The sequence below is a fragment of the Polypterus senegalus genome, chromosome 4, assembly GCF_016835505.1.
Source record: "Polypterus senegalus isolate Bchr_013 chromosome 4, ASM1683550v1, whole genome shotgun sequence".
In the NCBI taxonomy this organism is placed as follows: domain Eukaryota; kingdom Metazoa; phylum Chordata; class Cladistia; order Polypteriformes; family Polypteridae; genus Polypterus; species Polypterus senegalus.
The window spans coordinates 144,314,368-144,338,625 of NC_053157.1; the positions used below are offsets into that span (position 1 = coordinate 144,314,368).

The following is a 24,258-nucleotide window of genomic DNA, read 5'->3' on the forward strand; positions in this document are numbered from 1 at the left end:
GAAAAATAATTTATTTTAAAGAGTATGCTGTAAAGACTAACAGTTTACTAAAATAATTATTACTCATATTATTTGCAAAGGCTGGAATAGGTAGGAAATATTTCAGAACAAGCCATTTTCACAAAATGTGTTTTGTCTCTACTAGACATTTTATTTTTTCAGTGCTGAAGTATAAAAAATATGAAAACTTGAAACTTGTTATTAATTGCAATAATTATAACTACAATATAAATGTATCAATACTGTCATCTGTTATGATGTTTAATAAGGTAAATTAAATGTGAAATATTTATGTCCACGCTCTTGCAATGTAAGATATTCTGCTCTTTTATCAGCACTTTGTCATGGCACACCGGAGGGCAAAAAGTATAAACCACCCAAGCTTTTATAAGCCTTCTAGATTACAAACACTGTCTGACTCAAAAGGATATTTTAAGGAACAGTACAGGCAGTATACATGGAATGAAATTTCAAATATCTGGGTGGGACAATTATTCACTGAATATTACTTTATTAATAATAGCCTCAATGATCATGGAAAGAATGTTGTTAAGAGTGGGTATAAACAAAAAGGACACAAGCATAATAAAACCTTTCATAAAAAAAAAAAAACCCGGAAACTGTGAAAACTTGAATATTGCTACCTGGATATTACTCTGAATCAAATAAGCAAACTAAAAGAGTGAAACGAGACCAAGAAATTTACTTGAGTTCTTAGTTTTCTCTTTGCATAATTATTGGAGCTACAGTAGCTGTTGCTATATGCCTAATTTGACAAAAATATGCCGAAGAATTCTTTAGCAAGTATCTACCCTTTTGAATGAGTTTGTGGGTTTAAACAAAATCCAATCAATTCTTTCTTGCATCCAATTTCTACTATAGTCTCCAAAGAAAAGTAACAAATATTAAATCAACAGGAGTTACAAAGTGCAGTAAACTGAAAAAAGCACCTACTCAGTACATTATTAATCCAAGCAGTTTTAAGTTAGGTTATAGCAAAAACCCTACATATTTATTAAACATACTATAATTAATTTTGGATAACAGAGGCATAACCAGTTAGCTGTATTATCAATATACTTTTTTGGCTGTTTTTTTCCAGGCAGTTTATGCATCTAGATAGAGCAGAGGCATAAAAGAGACCCATCAATTGCGTTGTCAACTTAGGTTATAGTTCAATGTTGCTCAGACACAGCAGACGGAACGCTAAATAGCATTAAAACATAAGAGAGCAATAATGTGTCTTCCACTGCTCCTTTGGTAGGTCGTTCCCATGCTTACTGCACACTGCTGAGACATGGAAACTAAATTTTCACTTTGCCACAGTCATATTTGAAAAAAGCAACTTATAAGAATTTGACTTCAAATTTAAATAAACATGTTGAAGTAAGCATTTTTTTTCTCCTCTTAAGTGGTCTTATATGGAGTCCCTGAAGTCCCAAAAAGCAGTGTCTTTTTAAACTTGTTCAAGCATAAATGCTTGCTTCCCCATGCCTCCAACACACCTTTTTCACTTCCTTAAAGGTAAAGCCATTTTATTCTTTATGTCTTGGTACCAACTAAAAAAAGATTTTCACCTTGTCTCAGATGACATGGGACTTCGGACTCCTTTAGATATGTGGTCTATCATTTTTCTCTCCTCTTCTTTCTCATCCACTTTGTCTTTTCTCATTATTCTTATCATAGAAAATAAAACAGCTGCCACTTTATCTGCTGCACTAAGCAAAGCCACCTACAAGCCCATATCCTTGTATTCGGTTTGGCAATGTGATCTCCCATCCTCCATTGCCATGTAATGGAACACTAACTTTAAAAATATCACTCTGTCTTCCAGGAACCCCAACCATCAGCATACTCAGTTTAATTTTGTCTAGCATTTATATCTTACTCACATATTTTTTTTTTTTTTGCTATGAGCTTATCCACTTTTGTCACTTTTCCTCCTTAAAGATCCCTGGAATTTTCCTCCACACATTTAGAAACTGCCCACTGTTACTCCCTATTGGTTTGATGTTTCAAATTCCCGTTCTTCAATGGTCTCTGTCTAGATTCCTTCGTCACCTCATATGTACCTCTTCATGGACTTTTCCATACACTCTTTCAGCCTGATCCAGCTTCACTCTCTGTACCTTGCTCTGCTAAATTTGCTATGGTCTCTTCATGGAATTCACCCTGTTCTGCCTCTTTTGATTCTTGAAGATGTTCTTTCTATAACTATCTTTTCCTGAACTCTTTGTATTGAGGATTAACCAAGCAGCTGATTCCAACATCAGGGAGTGGCATTTGTGACTTTTGGTCTCCAGACTTATGGGTGAATAGCTATCTGGTGGCTGGCAATGATCAGAACATATCCTCTCTTCTGCCTTTCCTTTTCAATCTGGCTGTACACATCTGCCCTTACTGATATAGTCATGTACAACACAACTTCATTGACATTATCTGTTTTTGTTTATTTGCTTGCTGACAAGGTTGGGGAGGAAAATGTTTTATTTCTCTTTATTGCAATTGCATATGTTTTGTTTCTTCCTGCATTTTATTTATTTTCTTTAATACAAATGTTGCAGACAAAAATTGTGGATAGATTAATCATTTACAAAATAATCATTTTTGGCTGCAATAACATAGTTATACAGGTAGGAAAAACGAAGTGCTAAAAGAAAACTGTTAAGCTGTTCTACCAGTACCATAGAGGTAGAGAGAGAAAAGTGATAGTATGGACTAGGAAATGAAACACAGGTTTCATTTAAAACAAAAAAGAATCAAGAATTAAAGTTAAAAGAGTGAAGATAAAGATCATTTGCCAAAAAATTACTGAGAAAGAATGCAGTCAACTATTAGGTTCTATCCCAAAACTTGGGACGATAAGAAATGTGGAATACTGGTTTAAATACCATTGAGTCACATCATTGCTCCAACTTCCAGGATTATGCCCCTTAACAAACCAATGCTGTGTCTTAGAAGTAATTGAACAAAATGTGGGCTACTGCCAAAATGTCATTATGGTAAAATAATAAAACCATGAAAGCAACTTTTTCTGGTCTTAGAGAATTGAAGAATTCTTAGAGGTTGGAGGGTGTCAATGTAGGTAATTTGCTAAAAGGTACAGCTGGTACCCAAACTTCTTAAAGTCACATTTCAAAATCAAATACTTTTTTAGAACACTACTGATGTGAAATATATTACTGTACTATAATAAATTGACATGAAATAAGAAAATTAAAAGAAAAATGCACTGAGGACAAAGTTAAGCATAAAGTTAATAAAGAATTAAAATAAAGAGTAAAGTAAGATGATCCAAACACACTGAACCGGATTATGCAGTGTATGCAAGATAATTTAACCTTTTTATTTGACAGGTTTCATGTAAAAGACCTAAGCATGAGAGTCTTATCATGCTGAACAGGAGTGAAGTATATTCTGTGACAGGTGAAAGACATAGTAGGGTTTAGAGTATTTTACATAGTTAAAAAGTGAAGCAGGACCTTAGAATGTTTTCTATAGCTAATCTATTAGAAACTGCAAACAGCTTTTCATTCCTATGTACATCACCCTGGAGCTTGTATGATAATGATTTACTAACATTTCTGTGTTTTGAGAAAGTTTTCATCCTGCTAGTAAAAGTATTCACACAGATTTTGGGTAAGAAGGTGAGGAAATTGGTTACCTTTTTATTAGAAATTTTCTTTCTCTTATTATTTTTTCAACAAGACACCCCTCTCAGTTCAGTTGCTTCTTGTTGCAAAAATGGAGCTTTCTCTCCTGTTCAGTTGCTGCTTTTCAAACACTACTGTAAAGAGCTCAGCTCTCAGTCGCTGCATGGGAAAAATGGCCACTTTGGGGAAAAAACATTTCTCTAGCTAAAATGGACACTTAAATTGACTTTTCTATCTGCTGTTCTTTAGCTGCTACACATTTTAATGGAGCTCTCACTCCAGCAAGAAATCATTCTTGTGATTTTTAATTAAGGATAAGTAATCTATAATTAAGGAAGTGGACCATCTGGAGTGTCCTGCTGATATGAAGACTGAACCCAATCTGGTTTTATAACTATTTGTATTGCTTATTGTTGCTGCTATTGGTTTTGATGCAAATAAACACAATATTTAAGTAAAAGCTTAATCTCAATGTCTACTAATGTGACTGAGAGCTAGATTATCAATTCCTTGTCTAGATGATTGGCTGGCTGTCAAAGTGCGGATTCCACCTGATAAGATAATCAACACAGCCTGAAGCAAACCATCTAAACTATTGTTTTCAAAATTGCAGATCTGGTACACCAGGACACTATCTAAAGATTGTTGCAGACCACGTATACCCTACCATGGCAAAGATATTCCCTTTCAGAAGAATAATGTGCTCAGCAGCACTGTAAGAATTGCTCAGGAATGGTTTGTGGAACACAACAAAGAGTTCAAGGTGTTAACTTGGCCACCAAATTTCACCAAATCTCAATTAGATAGAGCCTCTGTAGGAAATCACAAAAAAAAGGCTGATCCATGGAGGCATCACCTTTCAACTTACAGGATTTAAAAGATCTGTTGCTAATGTATTGGTCCTGGATACCACAAGAAACCTTCAGAGGTCTTGTGGAGTCCAGTTTTGGTGGCCAGAGGGAAGCCTATACAATATTAGGCAAGTGGTTTTAATGTTGTGGCTGACTGGTGCACATTTTAATAGTTTTTTTTTTTTTAAGTTCTTAAATATAAAAAATCCACCCATCTATGCATTTTCTGAATCTAAAATATCAGTCTTAGAATTCTGTAAATCATCCTGCTAGTTTCTACTGGCTTCATCCAACACCTATCACTCCAGAGCAACTCCACATAAGAGACACAAAATTTGTGAAAAAACAAATAAATATGGCTTTAAATAACTCATAAACAGAAAAATTACACAAACTACAAAATATCATTTAGGAATATAGAATTTGGCTCACCTCATGCTGCCCAAGACACATCCTACAAAGAGAAAACAACAAACACATTTAGTCAATGAGTACAACAACAATGCTAAATAAAATATTTAAAATAGATATTTATGTCAGTATGGAAACATTGACCTCACAAGTATAATTATAGACAGTTATGCTCAGTTTTGAAATGGAAAAAAAAACCTGAGGAAAACAAAAATGTTTTACCACTCCAAGCCTTTCACAGCAGTTCCTGACCTCAGGTCTTTCCAGTGGAGTGGCTCACCCATTTAACTACCTTAAAGTAACACTAAAGAACTCACTTTTTAACTAATATTTTTATCTTGTTATCCTGCCAATGCAACCTCTGCACCAACTCACCTGTTAAATGCCATCTTAAATGGACCTTGACCATGAAGTTGCTTTATAACTCCAAATAGGGTCACTTTCAGGCAAATGCTGGAATTAGGTCAGGGGTGCCTTCTATATGAACACATGATTAGCACACCCATGAACAGTCTTTCTGCATCTCAGTTGCTATTTAAGTGCTGGTTATCCGGAGCAGATGAGTTCTGGCCTAGCACCATTTGTCAACAATATTAGCCTTGAAAAAGAACTTTGGCCTATGCTGGAGCCATCTGCTGGTATTTGTCGGCCAAGATATCTTTCAGCCTCTTCTCTTTTCTTTTTAACCTCTCTTTTTCAAGCACCTGGTAACCCAATCCATCCCACACACACACCCACTGGGCAACCCATTGCTCTTTTGGACTGGTATACTTCTGTCTATGTTACATCTCTCTCTATCTTCTGCTGGTACCTTTGACTATCATCCCTTTTGTACCTCTTCACATAAGCTTGAACTAAGTAATGCTAAATTTATTTTAACACAAGTAAATAGATACTATAATGTATTTTGCTTTCTTTGCCTTTACATTTATAAGTGTTGCTCAATCTAGCAGGGGCCAATACATGGAACTGGAATAAAAGAGAAGACATGCATTCAATATGCTTCTGACTACAGGATGACAAACCATATGCTGATAGTAGTGCTGTGTTGCTTGAAACAAGAAGCATTACGAAAAGTGTATGAAGTAAGGGGACGTATTAGATTCCTTTTTTCCACTAATACAAATCAAGAATAGCTTTCACAGAAAATCAGAAATTTTCTTTTTACTGCAATTGACTGCTAAATCACAGTTACGTAAGTATTTTGATTATGAGTAAACAATAGAAATAAAAATTAAAAAAAAAAAAATTTTTGGTATTTGTACTTAACAAACAATCTACTATAGAAGAGAACAATTAATTTAGAAATCTGCATAATTTGCTACTTAAACCATACTGTTATTGTCTTTCTTGTGCATTAACTAAATTTTGACATTGACACTTCTGCCAATGAAATGTCACTAAGTGGTGATCAGAAAGTTTTGTGGCTGACCTATTAAGAAAGACACAGATGAAACCAAAGAAGTTATATTTATCAACATAACCCCTATGAACACGAATACAGTACACCCCCACAATTCGCGGGGGTTGCATTCCTAGAGCACCCGCGAATTGTGAAAAACCGCAACTTTTGGAAGTGGTTAAAAAATGCCTTTTAAATGCCTATTTTTATATTTTAAACCCTAAATACAGTACGCCCCCAAAGCACTTTAATTTCGTTTGTAAACTCAGCTTAATACATTAATACAGTACATTACCTAAAAAATGACCTTAATACATTACCTAAATACAGAATGTAAAAGTAAACCCATATACTGTACAGTACTGTACTGCTATACTGCTAGAATGTAAAATACTGATGTTACCGTTATACGCACTGTAATTCATGCAAGCGCGTTTTCTTTGGTATGCACTGTCGTTTTCTTAGTTATAAGTAGAGTAAATACATAATAATTTAATTAAAATACAGTAAAATGTACATGTACTCACCAATGATGAATAATATTGATGATGATGAAAACGATCAAACCATCCCTTATTGACTTGAAAGTCTTCAGGCTCCGGTGCTGTTGATGGTCCTGGTTGTGGTTCTTTGGTACCTTCTACATTGTCTCCTGTAGTGAACTGCTGGTACAATTTCCGTGCTTTCTCACGGATGATGTTACCGTCCAAGGGGTTGTTCTTCTTCCTGCAGTCGGTGATCCACAATGCCTAGGCAGATTCCATCCTGACAATATTTTTATGCCTTACAGTTATTACCTTTTTTGCATTATCACAAAAACGTACAGATACGGTACTCTGGATCGCTGCTTTGTTCTTCTTTATGTAGCATACGGTGCTTTCATTAATGCCATAGTGCCACACTACTGCAGCATAACTTTTTAGTTCCCGGAGCAAATCCAGTAGTTCAACCTTCTTCTGGAGTGTTTTAAACTTCTTCTGGCACTTAGGCTCAGTCCCGGAAGCCTTAGAAGGTGCAGGGCGTTGCGGCGACATCTTGTGCATTTAAGAATAACAAAATGAATACAGTAACAAAATGGAAAACACGAGAACACTCAGCTGGAGACGTGTCACAGGGCAGCAGTCAATCAGCAGCAAGGAGAAATGAATAACGCTCTCAGATTGGCTACTTTCACCATCCCAAACCGCGTTTCCTTCAGTGGTTGCTTCCTGTTTTCTCAATAGCACAGTATTGCTATGAAAAAAGCCAACAAAAATTGCGGAGGATATCGCTGCATTCCACTAACAATTAATACTTAGGTTCTAAGGAAAAATCCACAAACGACTGAGTCTGCGAACCCTGAACCGCATCTTTGCGTGGGTCTACTGTACACTTGTTATAATATTCACAATGTTTCTTGTGCTGCTTAACGGTTGCTTGTGTAATCACTCTGTATCATTCTGTAGCTAATCTGAACTCTTCACTATTGGCACAGGATGTTTCTTGTAGATGCCCATCAGAGTGAGAAACAGGGTGAGTGTGGCATCAGCTATAATGTACAGTTTCACAGAGCAGTCTTTACTACCTGTGTAGTGTGTTTGTGTATGGATAAAGGGAGTAATGGGGGTACTGCCAATCAGCAATATATTGCCTGGTTATGAGAGTTTTTTCAGCCATGTAATACATATAGACTATACCCTGATTGTTATAAAAAAAAATAGGCACAGTATATTTGCAGCACTAGCATGAAGTTATGGGAAAGAGTAGTGGAAGCTAGGTTAAGAAGGGAGATGATGATTAGTGAACAGCGGTATGGTTTCATGCCAGGAAAGAGCACCACAGAGGCAATGTTTTCTCTGAGGGTGTTGATGGAGAAGTATAGAGAAGCCCAGAAGAAGTTGTATTGCGTGTTTGTGGACCTGGAGAAAGCATATGATAGGGTGCCTCGAGAGAAGCTGTGGTATTGTATGAGGAAGTCAGGAGTGGCAGAGAAGTACATGAGAGTTGTACAAGATATGTACGAGGGAAGTGTGACAGTGGTGAGAACTGCAGTAGGAGTGACAGATGCATTCAACGTGGAGGTGGGATTACATCAGGGATTGGCTCTGAGCCCTTTCTTATTTGCAATGGTGACGGACAGGTTCACAGATAAGTTTAGACGGGAGTACCCTTGGACTATGATGTTTGCTGATGACATTGTGATCTGTAGCAAGAGTAGGGAGGAGATCAATGAGACCCTGGAGAGTTGGACGTTTGCTCTAAAGAGGAGAGTAATGAAGGTTAGTAAGAACAAGACAGATTGTATGTGTGTGTCTTGAGGGGAGGGGAGGTCAGAGGAATGATGAGGATGCAGGGAGTTGAGTTGATGAAGGTGGATGAGTTTAAATACTTGGAATCGCAATTCAGAGTATCAAGGATTGTGGAAGAGAGGTGAAAAAGAGAGTGCAGGGAGGGCAGAATGGGTGGAGAAGAGTGTCAGGAGTAATTTGTGAAAGAAGGGTATTAGCAAGAGTGAAAGGGAAGGTCTACAGGACGGTAGTGAGACCAGCTATGTTATATGGGTTGGAGTCAGTGGCACTGACCAGAAAGCAGGAGACAGAGCTGGAGTTGGCAGAGTTAAAGATGTTAAGATTTGCACTGGGTGTGACGAGGATGGACAGGATCAGATTTGAGTACATTAGAGGGTCAGCACAAGTTGGATGGTTGGGAGATAAAGTCAGAGAGGTAAGATTGCATTGGGAAAATGATGTTAATGATAGAGTTGTCAGGCAAGAGGAAAAGAGGAAGGCCTAAGAGAAGGTTTATGGATGTGTTGAGAGAGGACATGCAGGTAGTGGGTGTAACAGAGCAAGATGCAGAAGACAGGAAGATATGGAAGAAGATGACCCGCTGTGGCGAACCCTAACAGGATCAGCCGAAAGAAGAAGAAAAAGGTATTTGTGGTACTAGCGTGGACCTAGGAAGACATTCGACTTCATTACTATAACTGTCGTTTGGACTTTGGGTTATAGTTAAGCATCCATTTCATTACAGTTATAAAATGTTATTTACATTTCTTTTAGTCTGAACTCATTAGCTTGAGAATATCCTTAGAACACTGGACATGGCAATACTTTGCTTCAAAAGTCAACATTCTAGGCACACACTGTACAGAGAACCTGCCTTTGTTAAATTGTTTATTAGACATTTAATCAACTGATCCATAATTAATCCTATACTGACTATTATCTCATGAATCATCAACCTATAATTCACAACTTAATCTTCTCTATGGCTGCAAAATTTTTTTCTATTGGTGATGATGAAGATTGACTAGACCTTGGGTCATCCTCAACAGACCCCCACCATTACAACAGAATTCTGCAGCCCATCTTCTATCCCTGGCATATAACGTAGGCTGGCCCTACTATATGCTCACAAGTCAAGAACAAATCTCCCAAGGAATATTTTTCTATAGTTTTAGAAATGCTGCCATAGGATGATATATCACTTTGTAGCTTTCGGCATTAGTGTTTATCTTGGTTCTTAAGCAAGAAGTATATAAACCACAAGTGCAAAAACTTTTTATTCACAAGTTAATATTTTAACACTTACAAAATCAGAATACCCCCCCCTCATACAAGGGGTCAACATTTTTTGTATGTAAACAGAAACAAAAATGAAATGCTGTAAAATCTACAACATTTGGCAGCTGATCTAATCTTCACCTGACATTAGCTGGGAGATTTAACATTGATTAAATTAATATTTTACTAAAACATTTAGCAGTAGGGTGTTGCACCGTGTTAGCCATGATGGATGCAGTGAGAAGTCAACCAAAATGTTCTCAAAAATCTGCTTCCCTTGGTCAGATGTTGTGGCTAGGTTTTCTATTTAACATTAATGGACTAAATCTTTACCTACCTATCAAACAGTCTTCGATTACTATAAATCCTCATCTATTAGTATGTTTTAAGGATATCACAGAATAGAGCAGCAGTTTAAGGATAACTCTGTCCATTTGCTATATTACTTGTGTGCCACTTTATATCTGCCATGCTGGAAGTGACCAAAAATTCGCAAAGGAAAAATCATGCCCTCAAAATTACTTAAAATCAGATAAAATTAGATTTATATTACAAATAATAAGTGAGCAATATTTCAGGCTATAATAGTCCCTCAATATCATTCTCAGCTAAGACTTTAAAATATGATAGCTTTTGCCATATTCTAAGTATTCTTTTGCTTCTTTTCTTTTCATGTGGTCTCTCTTGTTTTTGGGGAAGGGGGATCTGAATACTTAAAGTACTATGCTTGTCTTAATTGTTAAAAGTATCTAATCATATTAAAACTGATTCAATAAATTAGTGGCATAAGTTGTATAAATATATGGTACACTTTTACTACCTAAATATGACTATATATAATATGAATAACTAGTACAACTACAAGTATTAGTTGCACCAAGCATAAAAAAAATACATTTTATTAAATAATAATACTATACTTCATTAGTTTCTGGTGCAGCAGTACAGTGGTTAGTGCTGTTCTTTCACAGATTATCCATACTGGGCTTGAATCCTTTACACATCTGTTAATTGTAAAATGTGTGCTTTCATCCCATATCTACGTGGTTCTTCTTCCATGTACTCCAGTTTTTCTAACACACTCTTAAAGACATGCATGTTAAGTTAGTTGACAACTGTAAACAGCCCCTCCAAAAACCAACTGTCCACCTCCATGTCAAAAGATCAGTGTTGCAATAAAGTTGGAAATAAAGGTGGTTTATCAAGTTTTTAATTCAATCTTGCTAAATAAAATTCTATTTCAAATTTACCTAACAATCTTTATATGAAGTATTCAATTATATATGAACTATGCATTTATACTGTATAAAATCATAAACAACACTGAATTCAAAATGTATACACAGTAACAATATTAGCTCATTAATACACACCACTATATACTATTTAAACTTAACAAATACTTAAATAATCATCGGGCAAGCTACATGCCTAAATAAATCACCCATCACATTTTGTTAACAAAGCTCTCATGATACTCTTTGCCTACTCATTTGCTGTCAGCTCTGCTTCAGCAGTCACTGAATTTGGCCTTTCTCCATGACATGCCAATTAGCCTGTGTGAATCTTTCATCCTTGCCATTTTTTACATTTTCCAATCCACTTGAAGCAGAGTTTTCTGAATCCTTAGAGGTCTCAGCTCAGCCAAGCAATTTCATTGAAAAGACCAGATTCAATTATGCACCAATAGTTTGGTTTTATTCAGTGCATTTCCCCTCTCCCTATCCCACAAAACTTTTGGCTGCACCTCTGAACTCCACTGTCAGCCCCCTTTCCACATATATTTCTCTAAACTTTCATTTTATCCCTCCTAGAACAAGCACAACACTGAAGCACATCAAACTGATACAATTTAACTACAAACTAATCAGACACTCTTACTGATACTTTCCTTTTTTCTATTTTACTCAAACTGCATAAATGAAATAACATTCTTTCAAGTGAGAGATTGAAATTAAAGTTGATAAGACACAGGCAAGTGCCCAACATGTAGAGTGAGATGAGGAAGATGGACACTGAAACATCATCTAACCAAGGAAAAATAGGGAAGCCTTACTAAAATATTTGTTAGCATTTCTGTAAATTAATAATTGACCATATTCACTTCTTCTCATACAGTGCAAAAACAAAAAAAGTTGTACAGTATTGATGAAAGAGAAGTTCAGTAGAACCATAATCTGCAATTACTAAATCGAAACAAACCATTTATGTTTACTTCCTTTTCGGAGTGCCAAAAAAATCATTAACAATCCCAGCAGCTTTCTGTCTAGTGACATCAAGTGATTTTTACATGGCTAATCCTATCCTCACCCAGAACCCCAAGTCTAACTCACAGGAACCTAAAGTCTCCCCTTCTTGAGTGACATTTGTGTTTCCTACAAGGTTTACTAGTCTTAAGAGACAAACCCAGCTTTTACTCAAACCTTATCAAAGAACAACCCCCAAAGTCTGCTATAATATGCATAAACCAGGCTGCACATATCAAGCGTGGACTCTTACAGATTAAATTATTGTAAATAAATTGACTAAAACAGGAGAAAAAAGTGAATTATAGCACAAGTGATTAAAAACTACCACCCAATTAGACTATTTCTATAGTGGAAATCAAATATTTAATAGTTAAAATAAATTATGTAACCACTACAACCTGTGAAATTCATCCTTGACTACAGATTAGTCCCTTTCGTGATGTGCAACAATGTGTGGTGTTTATCCAGCTGCAAATATGCTTTTATTGTGGGCTGTTGGTGAAAGGGATTGACCTTTTTTTACTGTATTACATTCATTCTACTGCTAGATTCACAATATATGTTACCCCATATCTATTCTGTATCATTTATGAGCTCTTCACCTTATATTCGTGAAATTGCTAAAAACTAACAGTTTATGCTAGCAACAGCTTGTGTGCGATACTGGCCTTGAAAACCTTCTCTGTAGACTTTGTCAAAGAAAAGCTAGCTGTTGTAGATGTTTAACGCTACACACATTTTACAAATGTAAATTAATGGTTTCCATTATAAGAAGTAAACTATAATGTGTCACATTGAAATGGTTGAATAATTCTCTGGACCTCAGAATTATGGCTCGCCCACACGGATGTTACGCAGGCCCATGCTAATTACAGATTCTAGCTCTGCACCCTTTTCTACTTCTAATATATAGTAAATGAGCATTCAGTCAATCTTCTTAAGAAGCAATAGTGTTTTCATGCCTTTCTCTAAGATATATTTTGGGCTAAATAGTAGCCACTACAACCACTAAATTATAGCTGGACTACACATTGAAGACTAACAATTAGGCTCATTCTTAATGGCAGGTACCTTAAGCTAGAGTCAAAATTTTTTACACAGCTTATGTCATGTCATTTATTCATGTCTGCTGATTGCCAAGAAAGCACACCACACTGAAAGGGCAGAGAGCAATCATCTAGTATTAAAGAGTGTTATTCCTTTTGATTTTATGTTGTATTTAAACAATTACATGAATGGATCATTTGCAAACAAGAATAAGAAGAATGACAAGGTGAGATACACCACAGCATACTCAATGCTACTTCCTGAATCACAGGAATTTCCTGGGCTAAACTTGGAAGCTGTACTTATCACCAAGGAATTAAAGGTGGTCAGATTAGCTGGTTTGTTATCATATATATTTAATATATTCACCAGAACATTAGAATATCGTGTTGTAAGAAGAAAATAAAATTTCTAAACACCAAGATTTAATTTAAGAATACAACAAAATTCATTTTAATGAAATAAGACTATAATGAACTTTCAAGCAAAAGCATAAGCATGGGAACCATAGCAATATGATTATGTAAAAAATCAATTTAGGCTTTGGCAGTCACCATTGTATTGATGCTTTAAATATATTTTATTTATTAAAACAAGCGCCAATTAAGGGAAAATTTTTAGTCTTCTTTTTGTAGCATCTACAAAACTAGCAAAACCAGTATCCCAAAGAGTCACAGTTATTAACAATCACACTAAACCGAAGTAATGTGATTAATTTGAATTTATAAAAGTGGAATTTTATGCCATAAGTCATGCAGGAGTCGATTTGTACATTTTCAGCAGAAGTTGAGGGTCCAAGAAATTAACCTTCAATGTCATAAAGCACCCTATTGTTAGTATGACTTGAGAAGGTAACTGAGGAGTAAGATAAACTTCCTTAGTGTCAACAACTGGACTGTTTACCAAACCTTTCTTTTCTGGAACCATAGTGAGGCATGTTATATCCATTATTTCTGTATGTAGTGGATTTTTTTGTGCCTACTGCCCACTCATACAAAAAAAAAACAACAGCATCTGGTGTATTTAAGTTGCAAAAATGTAATCACCTTTACATCTACACAGATACTCTACATATATTTTTGATACTGAATGTTTTCTAAAAGTAACGTCATGTTCTCATACAACTCTTTCAAGTTAATAGTATGTGATATAGGTAGAGAAGAGAATTTATTTCTTTTATGAAGAAGGACTGCTTTAAGGCTTTTGAAGAGTCAATGAACAAGCAAGACTCATTAATATTGTGTTTGTGACCAACAGTCACTATAACAGAATCAACAACAAATTTACTTTTAATGTAAAAAGTATAACATTTGAATATATATTTGTTAATATTTTTACATTACGATTATACTAAATGATGAAATACAAGTGCAATGTCACAAGAAAGCTTAACCTTTCAGAAAAAAGTGAGTTCATATTTAAATTCATTATTGTAATGCAGTGTTTCCCAAACTCGGTCCTGGGGACCCCCTGTGGCTGCAGGTTTTTGTTCCAACCGGATTCTTAATCAGTGACAACACCTGATAACACTGATTTCATTTAATTAGCTGGTATTTTTTTCTTTTATTCGACATTGAGAAAAGCACAGCAGCATGATATTTACATTTATAAGACATTTATAAATATTTGTGCTTTTGCTATAGATTTAAATGCTTAACTCTCTTTTGTTGATTTCATTATACTTTGCCCTTTCTCTGTGCAGTTTTTCTCCATTCGTTGTATCTTAATAATGACAATTTAAAACAAGCAGATCAGACACCCAGGCAAACAACACTGAATAATCAAAGGCTACAACTACTTTAGAGTCAGACCCACTAATTAGTAAATAATGGATTAATTAAACAATTAGAACACCTAGAAAAGTAGAATGAAAATCAAGATGAAAATACTGTTAAAAAGAAAACAAAAAACATTCCTATATAACTACTTGGTACATTAATATTTTTTTTTCGCAAACTTAGTTTTCTAATTTCTATATTAGTTCCCTAAACACAGAACTTGGGAAATATCAGTTCACTTAATTAGCCCAGGAGTTCAAATAAAAAAAGAAGCTGGTTGGATCAAAAACCTGCAGCCACAGGGGTCCCCAGGACCGAGTTTGGGAAACACTGTTGTAATGCATGCTTAGAACACCCATCACAGTATTAGGACAAAATTGTCATTGTCCAGTGTTATTAGAAGCCTGAGAAACACGTGAAAACTGACATTTAACACAAGATTGTCAAACTTGCCTAATCAATTCATTGTCATTATTATTATTTGATGTGTCAATCAAATAATAAACCAATTAAATGGTATGCTAAGTGAGCCAGTTTCCCCGGCAATTAATTACTTTTAAAGATGTCAGAAAGCAATCGAGTGACTGAGGGAAGCATTATATTATTTATACTGTGAGTTAGGATTTTAAAAAAGCAAATGAAATCAACAGCTTCATATAGTTCATAAACCCTTTTTCCAGAAATACATACTAATTTCCTTAGTTTAAGAAACGTCTATATTCTAACCCAGCCACAGGGGATGCACAAACCAGTGTGTTTCTTTGTGATGGTCCCAAGCCCTGATAAATGGAGATGGTTACGTACGGAAAGGCATTCGGTGTAAAATTTTGCCAGATCAATATATGAACAATAATACATATTTCATACCGGATTGGTCAAGGCCCGGGTTAACAACGGCTGCCACCAGTACTGTTAGCCAACAGGGTGCTAGTGAAAACTGGGCTACTGTTGGCCGAAGAAGGAGAAGACATGCCCGAGGCAGGAGGAGAGGTACTTTGAATGTTGGCAGATGACCAGTATTGGGAGAGAGCTAGCTCAAGTTATGGAGAGAAGGAAGGTTGATATATTGTGTGTGCAAGAGACTAAGAAGAGGAGTAAGGCCAGGTGGATAGGACGTGGATTCAAATTGTTCTATCATGGTGTGGATGGGAGGAGAAATAGGGAAGGGATTATTCTGAAGGAACAGTATGTCTGGAGTATGTTTGGAGGTGAAAAGAGTGTCAGACAGAGTGATTATTATGAAGCTGGAAACTGAAGGTGTGATGATGAATGTTGTTAGTTCATATGTCACGCAAATTGGGTGTGCGATGGATGAGAAAGAAGATTTCTGGAGTAAGTTGGATGAAGTGATTGACATTGTACTTAAGGGACAGAGAATTGTGATTGGAGCGGATTTCAATGGACATATTGCTGAAAGGGAACATAGGGGATGAGGAGGTGATGGGTAGGTATGGTGTCATGGAAAGGAATGAAGGTCAGATGACAGTGGATTTTGCAAAATGGCTACAGAGAATATGAATTTTAAGAAGAAAGAGGAACATAGGATGACGTACAAGAGTAGAGGAAGATGAACACAGGTAGATTATATCCTATACAGGAAGGTCAATCTGAAAAAGACTGAAGACTGCAAAGTGGTGGCAGGGGAAAATGTAGTTAGGCAGCATAGGATGGTGGTCTGTAGGATGACACTGGAGATCAAGAAGAGTAGGAGAGTGAGGGCAGAGCCAATAATCAAATTGTGGAACTTGAAAAAGATAGACTGCAAGGTTGAGTTCAGGGAGGAGGTAAGACAGGCACTGGGTGGCAGTGAAGAACAGCCAGAAAGCTGGGCAACTACAGCAGAAGTCATAAGGGTGACAGCAAGAAGGTTGCTTGGTGTGACATTAGGACAGATGAAGGAGGAAAAGGCAACCTGGTGATGGAATGGAAAAGTACATGAGAGTATACAGAGGAAAACATTGGTGAAGAAGAAATGCCGATAGTCAGAGAGATGCAGAAAGTAGACAAGAGAACAAGGAGATAAGGCGTAAGGTGAAGAGAGAGGTGGCGAAGGCTAAAGAAAAGGCATATGATGAGTTGTGTAAAAGGTTGGACACTAAGGAGGGAGAAAAGGACTTTTATCAATTGGCTAGACAGAGGGGCCGAGCTGAGAAAGATGTGCAGCAGGTTAGGGTGATAAAGGATAAAGATGGAAATGTACTCACAAGTGAGGAGAATGTGTTGAGCAGGAGGAAAGAGTACTTTAAGAGGCTGATGAACGAGGGAGAGAGAGAGAGAAATCTAGAAGATGTGGTGATAGTGAATTAGGAAGTTCAATGGATTAGCAAGGAGGATGTGAGGACAGCTATGAAGAGGATGAGAAATGGAAAGGCCGTTGGTGCAGATGACATACCTGTGGAAGCATAGAGGTGTTTAGGAGAGATGGCAATGGAGTTTTTGGCAGTTTAATGGAATCTTGGAAAGTGAGAGGATACCTGAGGATGGGAGAAGAAGTGTAATGGAAGCGATTTTTAAGAATAAGGGGGGTGTGCGTTGTTGTAATAACTACAGGGGGATAAAATCGATGAACCACAGCATGAAGTTATAGGAAAGAGTAGTGGAAGCTAGGTTAAGAAGGGAGGTGATGATTAGTGAGCAACAGTATGGTTTCATGCCAGGAAAGAGCACCACAGTATTATTTGCTCTGAGGGTGTTGATGGAGAAATATAGAGAAGGCCAGAAGGAGTTGCATTGGGTCTTTGTGGACCTGGAAAAAGCATATGACAGGGTGCCTCAAGAGGAGTTATGGTATTATATGAGGAAGTCGGGAGTGTCAGAGAATTATGTAAGAGTGGTACAGGATATGTATGAGGGGAGTGATGGATGCATTCAAAGTGGAGGTGGGATTACATCAGGGATGGGCTCTGAGCCCTTTCTGATTTGTAATGGTGATGGACAGGTTGACAGATGAGATTAGACAGGAGTTCCCATGGATTATGAAGGTTTGCTGATGACATTGTGATCTGCAGTGAAAGTAAGAAGCAGGTTGAGAAAACCCTGGAGAGGTGGAGATATGCTTTTGAGAGGAGAGGAACAAAACAATACATGTGTGCAAATGAGAGTGAGGTCAGTGGAATGGTGAGGATGCAGGGAGTAGAGTTGGTGAAGGTGGATGAATTTAAATACTTGGGATCACAGCATAGAGTAATGGGAATTTTGGAAGACAGGTGAAAAAGAGTGCAGCCAGGGTGTAATGGGTGGACAAGAGTGTCAGAAGTAATTTGTGACAGATGGGTATCAGAAAGAGTGAAAGAGAAGGTCTACAAGACAGTAGTGAGACCAGCTATATTATATGGGTTGGAGATGATGGCACTGACCAAAAAATAGGAGACAGAGCTGGAGGTGGCAGAGTTAAAGATGTTAAGATTTGCACTGGGTGTGACGAGGATGGAAAGGATTAGAAATGAGTTCATTAGAGGGTCAGCTCAGGTTGGACGGTTTGGAAACAAAGTCAGAGAGGCGAGATGGTGTTGGTTTGGACAAGTATAGATATATTGGGGAAAGGGTGCTAAAGACAGAGTTGCCAGGAAAGAGCAAGGCCTAAGAGAATGTTTATGTATGCGATGAGAGATGATGTGCAGGTGATTGGTATAAAAGAGCAAGATACAGTGGACAGATAGATATGGAAAAAGATAATCTGCTGTTGCAATCCCTAATGGGAGCAGGCGAAAGAAGAAGAAATGTCTATATTCTGACTCTCACATCCTGTAACTGCTAAATATATTTGTATTTGTGTGAAAATCTGGTTAATGGTGAACTACTAAATTTCTGACACTATGTCAATGTATAAAATATGCTTATAACTTGATCCTAACACAACCTGAAAAGCAGTGAAATATCTTCTGAGCTAGATACACAAACAAACACTTAAATGATATGTAGGAGTGTTACACCCAGAGTAGTGGCAAGGTTGTCACAAGACTACACACGGGCCCGTCTTGTTGTTTGGGACTGACTGGGATCAGACTTCAAAGATGTCAGACATGGGGACACAGACACAAAAGGACGGTATTTCTAAGAAAAATAGTGTTTTTTATTTACAGGTGCACAAATCACAAAAGAAATGTCCCAGAAATACTGAATAATATTTACAATTATTACTGCCAGTCCAAAAATGAAAATACTCAAACACAAAAAAAAAATATATACACACAAAAACCGTAGTCTTCCTAATTAAAAATGACAAGAAAAACTACACAAAATAAAGTTCTTACTGTATAAATACCTCCACCAACAATACTACAACTAGGAGATATCTATATCTACAGTATACATATAATAAAAATAAAATGCATACAAATAAGGCACAAGCTACTATGCTTGGTATATTGATAGAAACTGCTATACCAAGCTTACTCTCACAATGACTGAGTCAAAATAGACAACCCCTATAGGCAGGAAGTGCCTTTTATTCCTGGGATCAAAACCTTCAGAAAATCCTGTGTTACGCTGCTGTCTTCTACCTGTAGCAGCTGACACAGGTGCATTCTACATATGTGCTACACTCAACTACTTTAAGGAACATAATAAAAAGCACTGCAACTTCGCATACATGCGAGTACAAGCACACCTATGATGGGTTTCTGCCAAACCAGCCAATATACTCTCTGGAAAGTAAGTTACTTCCCTGTAACTTTACCAAAGGACTTTGTTTGGGAATTTAATCTGGGCTTCTTTTCTCAGAAGTAAGGCATGCATGTCTAAAATTATCTAAACTAAACTCTCTGTATTTATAACTTCTTTTTACTTTACCAAAAGTCAGTCGTTTGTATACTGTTCATAAGACATTTTCCTTAAAATTCTTAATTCCAGGGAGGCAGATTACCACAAGGAGCTGAAAATGAATTTAAGCATTCAAATGCTTTATATGCTACTTAGTAAGTATGACCTATTCACAGTAGCTAAAGTGTAAACAAAAATACAAAATAATATTACTTAAAATGGTTAAAATCATTACATACGTGGCAATTGGAACTTTACAAGGTGCACATGGCAAAGCTGTCAACACAGAAGTCGGTTCAGAGGGCTGCTCCCATGGGCCTGCAAGTTGAGGCTAAGGAAAAACAAGATAAACAAGAAATTATCAAACCTAAAAGTTGTAACATATAAATAAATGTCATCAGCCACCATGAATCTGATAACAAGCAAGAAGCCTGTGGTAATTTCTTGTGTTTTAAAAATATGTTTATTCCTTCATGTCCTGTAAGGTACATGACACCCATTCCCCCCTTTACATTTCCGACGTGAGGCTTCAGAGATTTGACAAATGAACACAGAATAAACCAATCAAACTGTTTCAACATATCTATAACAAATAGCTTGATTAAAACTAAACTAACACTTTATTTATATGTTTATGTTAGTGGACAGCACACAGCACACTCTTTTCTGCTCGTCTACATAATTTATCCCTGAAAAGGATTGCCATGCCTGTATATGTGCTTCTTCCCTTACACCCAAGTACTGCTGGGATAACAACAATGCAGGTCTTTTTACTTCAGTAAAATAAGATATTAGGTTAGGTTACTCATTACTTTGAAAAGTAATTGGACTATGTAATGCATGTTACTTTTAATGTGTTACTCTTCTGCTCCCAAAGATTGTGCTGCTGAACTTAGCACTGTATGTTCAGCTCATCAAAATAAATATAGCAATTTCTGAAATATTGAGATAGATTATTTCAAACTGGAGAAGGAATAATGCAATTGCCCGAGTACTTACCTCAGGAAATTTATATTGTGGATGCCTGTATCTGTGGTTGGTGATAGTGTGTTTTAAGCAAAGACGTGACCAGGTGAACAGATGCAACAAACATGCACATCCTACAAAATCCTTAAGTATACCCTTAAGGGTATACATTGCTAAGAAGCAGGTTTACTCAAAGAGAAATCTATGTGTGTTAACCTGGTTTCTTAGTTACCAATATCCCAGTCTCTCTAACCACAATAAAGGTTCACATGGCATTTTAGAAATGATGTTTCTGTGAGTACATGGGTTATTAAAGAACAAGTAAACAAACAATATCAGTTTAGCAGTAGCTAGTCTAAAATATTATGTAATCATGGTAAATATTCTTTATTAAATGGACCACTGCTTTAACAGATTACTTTTCAGACTATGAATATTTTATTTAACCTTTATTTTGATCCTGCTTTATCTATTATAGGGTCTTGTACAGAGAAACAGCCTACCCAGGCAACACTGGGTACAAATAGAAAACAGACTTATTTAATCTGGCCAATTTATATTTAGATATTAACATAACTTATGCATCTTTAATATCTTCAAGTGAATTTGAGTATCATGAATAAACAGATGCAAAGTAAACCAAACTCAACAGACATTGACCAGGCTGGGAACTGAACGTAGCTGTGTGTAACTGTACTGTAGCAGGACAAACAACTGCAAATCAATAGCATTAACTAAAAATGACCCTGTATGTTCTTTACTGACAAGAGATCTCAAGACTGTTCTCCAGTATATACACTTACTGTTCAAACTGTGTAAAGGAGAACGTTCAGTACAAAACAAAAACAAAAGCAAGACTGCTATGATTCCTTCTACTAAAATTATCTTTTAAAATCTGCAGGATATTATTTTTTAAAAAGTAGTACTACTTGGAGCAATTGTAAAAATGTAATTCCTTAGCATTCCTGATGAAAATAACATTTTCTTTTAATCAATGCTACATTTAAAAAAAAAAATCATGTACTCTCCTTTCAACAAGATTAATTCCAGTTTCTCCCATATTAAATGTGCCGAGCTCACTTTTAAATATAGCAGTTGAAGTACATAGGCACTACAGAAAGTAAATAAAGCAACCTTTCTTACCCCTTTTAGTAAATTAGCTGGCAGAAAAAAACATTAATGTGTGTAAATGAAAATGTATATGTTGCACCCATAAAGTAATTTCGAGTGGTTTTCTTTACCTTTTCAGTCTGCTTAATCATTACTTCATCATGGCATAAGGCTGGACAGATATGCCCACATTTACTCAATACTTTCTGACAAATTTGTCGACATGGTGGACAGGTGCCAAAGTGGCAGCGATGGCTCTCTCGCTTTGGGTGATGGCAAGTTGGAGAATTCCTGCACATAAACAGAAAGACTGTATTGGAGAAAACGTTTCTGACATTTTAAAATGTCTCCATTTATTTTTATGCAAGGTATCTTCTTTCAATATTTAGTACAAGTGATTAGTAAAAATCAAAACCATTTTCGAAAACAAAATGCAGATAGTACAGATGTATTTACTTGATTCACTTTAAAATACTTACCAATAAGAATAGCATTTTCATTTAGACAGTATGTTCAAGTTCAGTGAAATGAAATAGTTCAGAACAGTTGAAATGAACAATCATAATAAAATAAAATGTGGTATAGGTAACTGACTAACAGTTAGCACCAGCAGGACAAAAAGTAGAAAACCAGGACCAACACCTAAATATAATTCTGTATTTGTAGCACTGCTCTACCTATGTGGATGTAATATTTATGACAGTATAATTATATGAAAGAAGTGGTGTTTAAAATCTATCAAGCATACCTGTAGGGTCATCCTTGTTTCTGTCAGTGCAACATTTATTGGCTGCATTAAATCATTATGTGAATTTCATACAGTGCTGTAATCCTGTTAGTCCTAAAAACCATGACCACTTAATCATACAGGCTATATGGCCTACTGCCATGCAAGTCCTGGGAGTTTTCGCAACAACTGCCTAAGCTGGATTGTTCACCTTTTCTACAGTTTGGATACATGTCATAAAGCTTCTTTTCGTCTATTCTGCCCACCTATATGTATGATACACCTTTTCATGTATCATTCAGTCATGTTGAATCTCAACAGAGATGTCTCCTGGTAAAATTTGAGAATAGAGTTGGCAAATGAAACTGCAAGAAGAGGAAAAAATCCAGAACTAATACAATGACTGAAAGAAGGAAAAAAACTTAAATAAATTGCATATTTTGGAAGTGGTCAACGGGGTAAAATAGGAAACTAGTATGCAAACAGAAGCAGGACACTGACCAAAGAAGAGCTACCTTAAAGCACTCTAACCAAGGGTAACCAGCAATGATGTTTCTTTTGTAGGGCAGTCAGAGGAGTTGGAAGATATGTTAGTTACAGCAAGGAGTGGAGCATCATTGCAGAGGAGGGGGCAACCAAACCTGTATCAATTCAGGCTATAGTGTCATTGGATGAAAATAACATCAAATGATATTGTCTGCTGTGGAGCCACAGATGAAGAGTTATGAATGTACTGGGGTAGCAACAGAATAAAGGCATCCTTAATATGTCAGAATTTCACATGCATTAGTGTATTTATAAGGACTCAGAAGAGGCAGTGCAGATACTTTCATGAAAACCTGTTTTTGTCTTCTATAAGAAAGGGATCAGAAATGAAGAGAAGGCAGAGGAAGAGTGGGTAGTTAATTCCTCGTCAACTATATTAGACTACTATTCCTTACCAAAATGTGTCATTAATTTTGCCAACATAAAAGCTGATCATTAATTAACTGAGTGATATCAATCGATCCATTGACTTTCCCCAGTGTAGTTGAAGATACAAGTCCCCCCTGAGTTCATTGTAAAGTTCCTTCCATCTCTGTATGTTGCTGGGATAGGATCTGGATCCCTGTGAGCTTGTAACAATTATTAGGTTCAGAAAATTGAATTATTGGTATTAGCAGAAATGTGTGGAAAAAGTGCCAAGATAATTTTTACAGGAATCACTATATTATTGAATTAAAATCTAAAAATACAAAACCCTTTTTTAAACTGAGCAATATCACAATGCTCTTCACAAAGGAATTAGAGGAATTGTACATACAGCAGATATTCACATGTTTTCACAATGCAGCATCATAGATATATAGATAGACAGAACAGCTCCATCTGAACGGCTGACTTCCTCAAAGTTTAAAGAGTGACTAAAAGCCATACTGTTGTGTGAACATCTGTCAGATTGTTAATGAATGTTTTTGTGCTATGTGGATAGCTGTCATATTTCTAATTGATCATTTTTGTTTACAATTAACTGAAAAACAACAATATACAGTGCATCCGGATAGTATTCACAGCACATCACTTATTCCACATTTTGTTATGCTACAGCCTTATTCCAAAATGGATTAAATTCATTTTTTCCCTCAGAATTCTACACACAACACCCCATAAGGACAACGTGAACAAAGTTTACTTGATGTTTTTGCAAATTTATTAAAAATAAAAAAACTGAGAAATCACATGTACTTAAGCATTCACAGCCTTCGCTCAATACTTTGT

General features: G+C 36.3%; 1 protein-coding gene across 1 annotated transcript in view; it reads right to left on the reverse strand.

Moving 5' to 3' along the window:
• The window catches only part of nfxl1 (nuclear transcription factor, X-box binding-like 1), a 143,829-nt gene that overhangs the window by 22,052 nt on the left and 97,519 nt on the right, over positions 1-24,258 (reverse strand). Inside the window, exons 14-16 of the mRNA XM_039751397.1 lie at positions 21,905-22,064; positions 19,937-20,028; positions 4,937-4,958 (exon numbers count right to left, since the gene is read on the reverse strand). Coding sequence (XP_039607331.1) covers positions 4,937-4,958; positions 19,937-20,028; positions 21,905-22,064 — 274 coding nt within the window. The remainder of the gene's footprint in view (positions 1-4,936; positions 4,959-19,936; positions 20,029-21,904; positions 22,065-24,258) is intronic.